The following is an 11,359-nucleotide window of genomic DNA, read 5'->3' on the forward strand; positions in this document are numbered from 1 at the left end:
CAGGGCAGCGCCCCGCGGCCACTGAGCGGGCGGCTCACACAGCCCCGCACGCGGGTTGAAGTCGCTCAGTGTCCGTCTGCGTGATGTAACCCTGTCAAGTGAGTGCAGCAGACACTCACTCCTCACCCCCTTGGCCCTGGGAGGCCCAGTGCTGTCCCTGGCTTCCCTGGGATGTCGAAACGCCGCCTGCCAGAGCCGTGGTGCTCCCCTTGGCTCACATGCTGACGGGAGAAGCATCCGGGACTTTTAAAGCCGACCCGTGCCCAGGCCGCACCTATGTACATAAAATGTGAACACACTTTAACAGCTGATGACTCAATATTTACCCCTTTTCAAGTTTAACTGATTTGAAATAGTGGCTGAAGCCAGGCTAAACTTCAACAAAAAATATTTATCCTAAAGTGCCACTAGACTTTATTTCACGGGGATACATAAAAGATAAAGTTTACAAAAACAGCAATAGTGGACAAATTGAGGGCACACAAATACCAAACAAAATGATTCTTGAAGTTTGTGATTCCATTGCTTTGAGTTATCAGCAGTGCCTGGACCAGAACGGTCATCAGTTTGAAAACAGGCATTGATTAAAAAAAAAATCATTCACTTCTGTAAACTCTTTAAATTTTGAAAATGAACTGTGTGTTCATACACACTGGTTTTGTAATCATTCAAAGTGCATATACATTTTGGGGGGCACCCTGTAGTTGGTCTGAGTCAGAGCTTAGGTATCAATATAACTTAAAAGCTCTCCGGAAGCTTCAAGTCTGTAGTCGGGTTGAAACCCTGCAATAGAGCAAGGTGCTGACACCATGGGATCAGAGGAAGTATACCCAGATGCTAAATGGCAATACACTTAAGGCGAAACCAAAGGACGAGTAGATTTCCAGGCAGGCAAGGGGAGGTGGGCAGGGAACAGATGTTCCAGGAGAGGGAACAGCCTAAGCAGAGCCTGGAGGTGAGAGGCTTCTTAGGAACCAAATAAACTTGGTGTGGCTGGAGCCAATGAGATGGCCGAAACCAGGTTGTGAGCAGCTACATAAAAGATGCTAGAGTGTATCCTAAGGGTGGAGCATAGCCATCAGAGAGTTTGATGAAGATGTGGGCAACATGTTCAGATTTGTTTTAGAAGAATCACAGTTCTGGAGACTAGAATCTCACAATTCTGGAGACTAGAAGTCCAAGTTCAAGGTGCTAGCGGGATTGAGTTCTTCTGGCAGCCTCGAGAAAGAGCCTGTCCCAGGCCTCTGTCCTAGCTTCTGATGTTTTGCTGGCAATGTTTGGCTTTCATTGGCATGTCGAAGCTTCACCCGATCTCTGCCTGCGTCTATACATGCTCTTCTCCATGTGTGTCCACAATTTTATAAGGATGCCAGTCATGTTAGATTAGGGACCCACCCCACTCCAGTACGAAGTCATCCTGGGCCCCTGCAGTGACTCTACCTGCAAAGAAGGTTACATTCTGAGGTATTCAGGCTTAGGACCTCAACGTGTAAAATTTCGAGGGATGCAGTTCAACCTATAATACGGAGTGATGGAAGCTACATGAACAGATGAGCACATGAACAGATGGGGAGTGAGGAAAGAGCCCAGAGGAATTCCGAAGCATGAAGAAAACGAAGAAGACATGACTACAGAGAGAGAAATGGTGTTGGCGAAACCAACAGGTACCGTGATCCAAGGAGATGGAGTCGTTCACCAGGAAAGTGGCAGGAGGACCCTGATGAGAGCGGGTTTGTTGTGATGGAAGCTGGTGGAGGAGGAGAAGATGAAGACTCCAGCGAGGTAAGAAGTCATTGATTCAAAGAACTAAGTCCTGGGGCCGGTGGGCGAAGGCGTAGTCTGGAGCCTGGTGGAGGGACTGACCACTGTGACTAAGTTGATGACACTCCATTTTGACACAAAGCTGTAGCCACACTGTGCGCTGGCAAACAGCTGCCACCATCACCCTTAAGAGGAGGCGCTTCCCAGACCCCTCCAGGCCTCACACGGAGCCACTTGTCGGAGATGTGCAGTCACAGTCACACAACGACACACACCGGCACTGTGACAGCAGTCACAGCTGTCACTGCGATCTCAAACTCAGGAAGAGCTCACCCAGACACCCCAACACCCAGACCCAACATGCGCCTGCACCATCACACACCAGCCAGCCAGTCACACACTGGCCACACTCCGACCGGCCCATACTGTCACCCGGACACACAGCCACACAAAGTACCCCCTGCTGTGGCACAGGCTCCTGCAACACACAGCCACGTGCACCAATCCCCCCCCCTCTCCCCCTCCCCACAGCGGGAGCGGGCAGGGAGACTGGTGGAGCTGCGGAAGGCGGGCGGGGTGGATCCGAGCGGTGCGGGTGCCCTGCCCTGCCCTCCCTCCGGCTGGCGACCAGGACTCTGCCCGGGCCAGGGCGGCGGCTGCCGCCGGGAGGGCGACGTGGAGCGGCCACGTGGAGCTGCCCAGGGGAGGGCGGCGGCGAGGAGCTGGCGCACCGCCCTGGCCACGCCGAAGCCGCCCCTGCCGGAGCCAAGCGCGCTGCTGCAGGTGGGTCCGAGCCCCGCCCCACACCCCCCGCCCCCCGGGCCGGCGGACTGGGGGCGGCCGGGGACCCTCGCCCCAGCCTCCGGAGCGCCGCGCGGGTGCGGGCGCGGGGCCCAGGCGGCCTCCCGGCCTCTGCGCCGGATGCTGAAGGCGCAGTCCCTCTGCATCCCCTGCGGCTGGACGCGGCGCAGCGGGCCTTCGCCTCCGGGCGCCTCGGGAGGGTGACCCCGAGAGCAGGGGGAGGACGGGGGGGGGGGGGGCGCGGGCTCCCTCCGTGCCTTTCCCTCCGGTGGTCTCACAGCCTGGGAGAGGGGCTGCAGGAGTTCCATCCTCATCAGACAGCCGGCGAGGGACGGGGCCGCGAGGTCACCACCGGCTGGACGGGGCAGGCTGGAGCCAGCTCCGGCGTGGGGACCCCTTTGGGGTAAGCCGCGGCCTCTTCTCTTGGGCGGGGGAGCAGAGTGAGGTGTGGGGGGGAGTGGGGTACAGGTGTGGGGTACAGGGGTGGGGGAGTGGGGTAGAGGTATGGGAGTGGGGGTGATGCTGGGAGCACCAGCGGCACCAGAGATAAGTTAAGGGAGAGGATTTGTCCCAAATAACTTCCTGACAGAATTAGCAAGAAATGAATGGATGCCCTGTGGGTGCCCGGCTCCCGTCCTGAAGTGGAGCGGAGGCCGAATGGTGTGGACAGGGGCGCTGGGGGAGACATTCTGCGCTGGATGCGAGGCCACAGGCCCTGCCACATCCTAGAGACCCTGAACTCAGGAAGCATCTGCTCGCTGCCAGCCATTAGCTAACCTACATCATCGCGTGGCAGCCGCCCCTTCCCCTACGAGAGGTGCTGCCCTGGGTTATTAAAATGAAGATCCCAGGGCCAGAGACACCTGCCCAGACCACCCGTGAGCCTGTGAGAGGCAGGATTTGATCAGAGGTCTAACCCCAAGGCCGCTCGCCTCAGGCACAGGCACAAAGGCTTGAAGAAAGCAGAGGCCAGAGGGTCATTGGGAATGTGCATGTGTGCGCGCATGTGTGTGCGTGCACGTGTGTCTGCGTGCATGTGTGTGAGTGTGCGCGTGTGTGTGCGCGCACACGCTTATGTGTAGGATGTGAATAACTTTACTGAATTACATCGCATCGGTTAACCGGCAGTTGTGGTGGTTTTCATGTGGCCATTAGGGTAAATTATGTTTACACATATGGTTATAGAAAATGATTAGGAACATTTTTATTTGACAGGCAGTGGTTCAATAATTGCTTTATTTCTGTTGCTTACAAATGCTTTGTAAATACTTAGAAATGTGTGTGAATGAATCTCATTGTGCCCACCTCATTACTCATTCCTAGAAGTGCCTTAGCCTGACTTCCTTCCCTTATCTATTTATTTAATCGTCACTGAGGACAAGTTTAGAGAGGAAAGGAGAGAGAGAGAGAAACATTGATTGGTTGCCTTCTGTACACTCCCTGACTGGGCGTCAAACCCACAACCCAGGCATGTGCCCTACCCAGGAATCAAACTGGAAACAGTTCAGCGCTCGGTCAGTACTCAACCAGGTGAGCCGCTCGGACCAGGCTGAGCCTGGCTTCCTTTAAATAATGGAGGGAGGTGGGTTACCTGTACCGAAAATGTCACCGTTGGAAGATGACATGAGAGAATACTATTAGATGACAGGAAAAGTCCACAGCACTTAAGTCTGTGAAGTGGACTACAACCAGAATGTGAAGGCCGTCACGAGGGCCCGGGATATTCCAGGGAGAGGATGGAACAGCTCAGGCAAAAACTCTGACAATGAAAGTGAAAAGCTCTAGATCGTTTGGCTCAGCGGACAGAGTGTCGGCCTGTGGACCAAAGGGTCCTGGGTTCGATTCTGGTTAAGGGCATGTACCTTGGTTGCAGGCTCCTCCCCGTCCTGGACCCTCGTCGGGGTGCATGCAGGAGGCAGCCTGTCCATGTGTCTCTCTCTGCCTTTCCCTCTCTCTTCCACTCTCTCTAAAAATCAATGGGGAAAAATATCCTCGGGTAAGGATTAACAAAAAAAACAATAACCCCAAAAAACAAAAAAATAGTGAAAGTGAAAAGTATGTCAGGAGACTCCACTAACCCCGAAGCAAAATGTTAGTGTGGGGGAGCACTGGAAGATGAGCCTAACGTGATAACTTGATATCTGATTGTAGAAGGTCTTGAATGCCCAGCTCTGGGCTGTAATAGAAATAGGGAGCCATTGAAGGTTTTGGAGCAGTGGAGTTCCAGCAAAGGAAGAGTAATCTGATATAAGTATGGCGGGGTCTTTAAATGGAGAAGATAGAAAAAAGAATAAAACCAAAACAAACAAATGGAGAAGATAGCATAGGCAGGGACAGGAATGAGAGGCTACTCATTAGTTTGTGCAAGAAGTAATTCATTACCCAATTAATATTCACTCTAACCCTATGATGTAAGTACTCTCTACATTATGCAGACAAGATAACTAAAGTTTAGTGAGGATAATTAACTTCCCCAGGTTAATTAGGGACAGTGTGGTGAGCCTGGGATTCAAACCTCAGTCTGGCGGGTTCCAAAGCTCTGTTCTCTGTCAGTTGCACCTACTGAATAACTGCATAAATGTGAAGATACATAGAACGAAGAGGAGAGTGATAGCAATTCATGTGGGCAGTGTTCAGGACCAAGTACATACTTTTCAGGGCCCAGTGCTAAAATAAGATTAAGAATTTCAAGACGATGAGAGCAGAGCATTAGACTAAGCACAGGGCCCTTCCTAGAGCAGGCCACACACTCGTGAAATCAGTTCTAATTCCTGTGATGCCCTGGCTGGTTTTCTCAGTGGTTAGATTCACAGCCTTGGGCAAACTACGGCCCGCGGGTCGGATCCGGCCCGTTTGAAATGAATAAAACTAAAAAAAAAAAAAGACCGTATCCTTTTATGTAATGATGTTTACTTTGAATTTATATTAGTTCACACAAACACTCCATCCATGCTTTTGTTCCGGCCCTCCGGTCCAGTTTAAGAACCCATTGTGGCCCTCGAGTCAAAAAGTTTGCCCACCCCTGGGTTAGAACATCGGCCCGCAGACCGAAGTGTCTCACGTTCAATTTCTGGTCAAGGGCACGTACCTCTGTACCTCTGTTGCAGGTTCATCCCTGCCCTGGTCATGTGGAAGCAGCCAATCAATGTGTCTCTCTCACATTGATGTTTCTCTCTCTCTCCCTCCTCCTTCCCTCCCTCTCTCTCTAAAAGTCAATGGAAAAAATATCCTCATGTGAGGATTAAAACAAAAATGACTGTGATAGCCCTAGCCTAGCTGGTTTGGCTCAGTGGATAGAACATCGGCCTGTGGACTGAAGAGTCCCAGGTTCGATTCCAGTCAAGGGCTCGATCCCCAGTAGGGGGCGTGCAGGAGGCAGTTAGTCAAGGATTCTTTCTCATCATTGATGTTTCTGATTCTCTCTCCCTCCTTTCCACTTGGAAATCAATAGATATTTTTAAAAAATTACTGTGACAGTTTAACAGATTACTTCAAACCTTAGTGGCTGAGCACAAGAACACTGCCTTTGCTCACAGCGCGCAGTCTGGGCAGGGCGTGGAAACAAGTACATTTCTGCTGCATTCTGTGTTGGCTGAGGCAGCTTGAAGGCCGGGATTGGGATCGCCTGAAGGTTTGCTCTCTCACCTGTGTGGTCCCTGGGCTGGGAGGGTGTGAGCAGCTGGAGTCCCGAATGGCTGGGGCTCCTCAGGCATCTGTTTCTTTCCTTGGCCTTTTCAGCATGGTGGCCTCAGGGCCACGGGACCTCTGCCATGATGGCTCAGGGCTCCCAGGTGCATATCTGCATGTCATTAATTCTCACTTCATCGGTGTCTAATCTGTGTAACTCACTCATTGTATTTTTTTAAATCCATCTTGTCTTTATATTTGCATCCGTTATAGTTGGTTCATCTTCACATCTACTTGGCCATTTTTATGTTCTTATTCCTTTCTCAGAGTTGAAAGCTTCTCTTTAATTTCTTAAAACGTATTAAATATTCTTTATGTTATGTGTGTGAGAATTGTAATATCTTTAGTTTTCACAACTCTGGTTTTTCCTGCTGTTGTTTACCTGGCTCTTATTCGCAGTGTCTTATTTCCTTGTATGTTTATGACTTTTGACTGTGAGTTCATGCTCCTTGAACCTTTACCTACGGAGCTTCTTCGAGCCCTGGATTGGAGTTGTGTTCCTTCAGTTGTGGACGTTTTCTTCTGTCAGTCAACTGGGGCGCTGTCAACCAGGGACCACTTCAAAATGAATGCTTTGCTTGGGGTTTTGAGCCACAGAGGTAGCATTAGCTTGGCCTCGAACCCACATTAGAACAGGCTTATCACACATTCCCAGGGAGGGTGTTTTTGAGAGCTGAGCTGTTGGGATCTCCTGTTAGCCTCCTCACCTTGCATGGTCCAGGCTTTCTCTCTGGTCTCCTCTGTTGCACAAAGCACTCAAACTGATAGCTCTAGTTCACCAGGGTTGGGTTTGGCCGAAACTCTTAAGGCAAAGGCTGACTACAAGCTCACTTTTCCTCGAGATGACTGGTTTTACTGCTTCTGTACTGAGAATTTCTTACTTTCTTGCCAACTCATCACATTTGAAAAGATACTTTCTGTTTTTGCCCAGCTCTGCAGTTACTTTCACTGGGACGTTTACCAGCAGACTCCCAGACATGAGGCCCGGATATTTCTCTAGTCCACTCTTCTACCAGGGGGTGTCCACTGTGGTGGGACCTCTGAGGGTCCCCAGTTACTCAGAGGATCTCAGCTCCAGCTGCCTCCCTTGCAGGGGCCCAAGACCTTATGTTCTCTCCCGGGTCCAACAACCAAAGCACAAGGACCTATGTTGCCAGCCGGTGTTTGCGAACACCTTTGGGCAGCTGTGGCTTTGGAACCCATCTGGCCACTGGCGATTGTGGGCCAGCTGTGTAGACTCACTATGTCCTTTGGGGTCAGCGGATGCATAGGAAACTGAACACGGTTTCTGGGACTCTCGGCAGCTTCATCTCCGTGTGGACTTCCAGGTCTAGCTGTGCTTCACGGGGCGGCTCTGCTGGCACAGCCATGGCCAGGCTCCCACCTGTATCTCCCTGTTAACCAGGGGCTCCCTGCTCTTCCGCCCCCCTTAGGAAGCATTGCCACCCCTTGCGGTGGTTCTGAACCTTGTCGGGGTCATGGTGCTCTTGGAGAATCCACTAAACCGGCGGTTCTCAACCTGTGGGTCGCGACCCCTTTGGCGGTCAAACGGCCCTTTCACAGGGGTCCCTAAGACCGTCCTGCATATCAGATATTTACATGACGATTCGTAACAGCAGCAACATGACAGTGACGAAGTAGCAACGAAAAGAATTTTATGGTTGGGTCACAACACGAGGAACTGTGTTTAAAGGGCCAGAAGGTTGAGAACCACTGCTCTAAACGCTGTGAACCTTTTTTCCAGAAAAATTCAGTGCCAGCCAGTGTGCAGGGCACTGCTTCAGAGGGTCCTCATCCCCTGCCTGGACCGGCGATTCGCCACCTAGAGACGGGCACAGGGTCTCGGGTCTCGGCTTTGCTTCTGCTTCCTGGGGAACTCTCAGCTATGTACCCACACCCGGGACAGTCACAAAGCGTCATGCTCCCCTCTCTCGCTGTTTTTCTGTAATCAAGTGGCTTTGTTGCCAATGGGCCTGCACAGTGTAGGTCTAAGGGGAAGTTTTTCTTTTCCTTCATATTGGGATCTGATTTCCTACTTGCACTTCGTAAGTACCAGTTCCTGGGGCCACGGTTGGTTGGTTGTGTTTTCAATCCCTACCTGAGTTTAGACCTGTTTCAAGGAGTCTGCGCCTCTTTTGATTTGTTCTTCGGTGAGGTTTTAATAAATATAACCCAACAGCCTGCCTCTCTAAGTCTTGGTCTTTTTGTCACTCTCCGCATTTCCAATTTGGCCCTTTTCTTAACCTCTCTGAGCTGGTTTTCTCTGTAAAGCGAGTGAACTGAACCAGATGTACTTGAACTGCCTCCTCCCAGCCCCTCGCACAGCAGGGCGCGAGGACCGGGTGTGGGAGGGGCTCCTGCCACCGCGCCCCTTCCAGGGCGGGCCTTCCTGCACTTTACACCTGGGTCTGGAGTCAAATTTACTTTGAGCAAAGTTCCATGGGGGGGCGGGGGGGGCGGGGGAGGGGGGTGTCCCTGATGTCCCTGTGTCCTGTCACCTGGGCTGCAGGGAGAGGTGGAGGCAGGGAGAGGAGACGTTCCCGAGGACCCCACCAATCCCCACTCTGTGCAGAGGCCCCTCCCCGACTCCCTCACTCTGCTCCTAGGGAAGGTGTTCCCTGTTCCAGCTCCAGGAGAGATGTCACCTTGGACGATGATGTTAGCGCTGCTGCTGCTGCCCCTGAGTCAGGCTGCCCCCAGGGACGGAACCGCGAGGTAATGGGATCAGGCGGGCTCTGGGCCGTGGGCTGGCAGCAAGGAGAGTCTCTGGAGAACCCGAGGGTGTGGTGGGCCCCTGGGAGGCAGGAGACGGGGACGTGCGCTGCTCACCTCTGTATCCCTGCCCACCCACTCAACCTCTCTGCCTTGAGCCTGGTGGAGGGCCCTACACAGAGTGGGCACGTGATCTGTGTTTGCTGGACTCATTGGAGCCAGGAGCTCAGTTCCAATGAGGCGTGAAGCTCGGGGAAGAAGCTGGGGGCCAGGGAAGGGGTGTAATCCTCTCATCCTAGGGGGTCGGCAGGTCATCGCACCTCTCTGAGCACTCTTCTCGTACCGATGCAGAGGGGATGCAGAGGGGGGGTGCTGGTGGGGCGGGGGACAGACAAGGAGCGGCAGGGCCGGCAGCAGTGACCGGAGTTGCTGCCGCGGCTTCTGCCAGCTCTCTGGTGTCATAGGTCGGGATCGGCTCGGGAGGCCAGATAGCCTCGTCCAAATCTGAGAGCAAATCTTGAGCTTTAAAGACTGACACAAACAGACAAAAAAGACTGGCTGAGACCCCAAGCAGATTTACACTCCAAAACCAGCATAGGTGGCACAGCTTGGGAAAATAAAGAGGCCAGTTGCGTCCTGGTGTAAACAGGGCCTGTATCAAGGTGGGCAGTGCCTCTGAGCTCAGCCAGAGACCTGCCCGTTGGCCCAGCATCAAAATAGAATCACTGCCCCGGTCTACACTGCCCTACCCCTGACTGCGCTGTTTTCTTGGGCCTCCAACTTGTCTGGGCGAGGTGTGGCCTCACCTGGCTCTACCTGGCCAGGTGTTTTATGGGGTTTCCACTTTCCATCTAAGGTAGGAATCTGCAAACACAGAGGTCTGAGAGAGTAAGGCTCTGCTCTGAGGAGCTTGAAGGACCTCCCTCCACAAGGTTTTGGGAGTTGGGGAAAGCAACTCCCTCTGGGTCAGGGCGAGAAATCTGCTTGGGGGTGGGAGGCTGGGAGGCTGGGCCCTCAGGGAGGCTCTTTGCAAGGCTGGTCCTCCCTCCATCCTCCAGGCCGGTCCCTGAAGTGCAGCAGCAGCCCCTACCCAACCCCTTCCAGCCAGGCCCGGAGCAGCTGCGGTGAGTCGCTGGGCTGGGGGCCCGGCAGTGAGGCGTGGGGTGCAGGCTGGCCTCCAGGGGCTGACTGTCCGCTTTTCCGGCAGACTTCTGCGGAGCTACCTAAAGGGACTAGAGAGGATGGAAGAGGAGCCGGAGCACATGAGCCGGGAGCAGGGTGAGGGGCTGGGCTGAGGGGCCCGTGGACGGGAGGCTCAGGGCAGCCAGAGCGGGGACTGGCCTCGAGCCATCCGTGGCGTCCTGCTTCCTCCTGTCCTCTGCCGTGTATTCTGACCCAGCTTCTTTCCCTTAGTCCTGCTCTACCTCTTTGCCCTCCATGACTATGACCAGAGTGGACAGCTGGACGGCCTGGAGCTGATGTCCATGTTGACAGCAGCTCTGGCCCCCGGAGCCGCTGACTCTCCCACCACCAACCCAGTAAGCCCTGCTTGGGGGTGGGGGTAGGGGTCGGGGGGAACCCTTTTCCTGTGAAGGAGACCCAGCTCCCTGGGGCTTCGGTCTTTTTCATCTGGACTCTTTTGGCGAATCCCCGGGAATGCTCAAAGCCTGCATGTCAGGGAGCGGGGAGGGGCGTTGGGAGGGTCAGGGCTCCGGGAAGCATCGCCCGTCACTGTGGACCCCAGGGCAGCTGTGTGCTCCCACAGGTGGTCCTGGTCGTGGACGAGGTGCTGGAGACGCAGGACCTGAACGGGGACGGGCTCATGACCCCGGCAGAGCTCGTCAACTTTCCCGGCAAGCCCCCGAGGCACTCGGAGCACCAAGAGCCCCCGGAGCCACAAGATCTGGGGAGGCAGCCCCCGTCAGCCGAGAGCCCACCACCACAAGCAGCACAGGAAGCCCTGGGCCCCAGAGGAGAGAAGGGGCAGGTGGAGGCCGGAAAGGAGCCCTTGGAGCCTGGACAGGAGGCTGGGGAAAAGGCCCCAGGCCCCGGAGGGGAGGCCGGGGCCCAGGCCGAGGCCAGGGACGCTGGAAAGGAAGCGGAGGAGCAGCCAGGGGAAACACTGGAGTCTAAGAACCCCCCAAGTGAGTTTGAGGTTCATGCTATTCAACTGGAGAACGACGAGATATAAGCCTTGAGGATGCAGGTGTGCGGGGAAGTCTCAGTGCTGGAACATGCGCTCCGAAGGGCGGGGAGTGTGGGGACAAGGACCACCTCTGGCCCCTCCTGGTCCCAGTAGGTGCAGCCCTTTCTGTGCGGCCCATGGAGACCCTATGCTGCGGGGCAGCTTTAGGGCCCGGACAACCAATAAAGAACTGAATAAACTCATCCCCCTGGG

At 54.2% G+C, this 11,359-nt stretch overlaps 1 protein-coding gene across 4 annotated transcripts; it reads left to right on the forward strand.

The window, feature by feature from the left end:
- The first annotated feature begins 2,318 nt into the window (after positions 1-2,318).
- Positions 2,319-11,350, forward strand: CGREF1 (cell growth regulator with EF-hand domain 1). Of its 4 annotated transcripts, none has more exons than XM_081100988.1 (6): positions 2,319-2,544; positions 8,856-8,964; positions 10,020-10,085; positions 10,169-10,239; positions 10,375-10,499; positions 10,727-11,350. In XM_081100988.1, the coding sequence occupies exons 2-6, from the start codon at positions 8,888-8,890 to the stop codon at positions 11,150-11,152; spliced, it is 765 nt and encodes a 254-aa protein (XP_080957114.1). In that variant the 5' UTR covers positions 2,319-2,544; positions 8,856-8,887; the 3' UTR covers positions 11,153-11,350. The 4 variants fall into 4 exon arrangements, with proteins under 4 accessions (XP_080957114.1, XP_080957115.1, XP_080957112.1 ...); XM_081100989.1 differs by having other exon boundaries at positions 8,861-8,964; XM_081100986.1 differs by lacking the exon at positions 2,319-2,544 and adding an exon at positions 2,777-2,965.
- The last annotated feature ends 9 nt before the right edge of the window (positions 11,351-11,359 follow it).

This window comes from Myotis nattereri (genome assembly GCF_964212035.1).
Source record: "Myotis nattereri genome assembly, chromosome: 10".
Classification (NCBI taxonomy): domain Eukaryota; kingdom Metazoa; phylum Chordata; class Mammalia; order Chiroptera; family Vespertilionidae; genus Myotis; species Myotis nattereri.

Coding starts and splice junctions, on each gene's coding strand:
- CGREF1 (XM_081100988.1), top strand. CDS start 8,888: ATGTCACCTTGGACGATGATGTTAGCGCTGCTGCTGCTGCCCCTGAGT. Junction 10,086..10,168: donor CCAGGCCCGGAGCAGCTGCG/GTGAGTCGCTGG, acceptor CTTTTCCGGCAG/ACTTCTGCGGAGCTACCTAA. Junction 10,240..10,374: donor GCACATGAGCCGGGAGCAGG/GTGAGGGGCTGG, acceptor TCTTTCCCTTAG/TCCTGCTCTACCTCTTTGCC.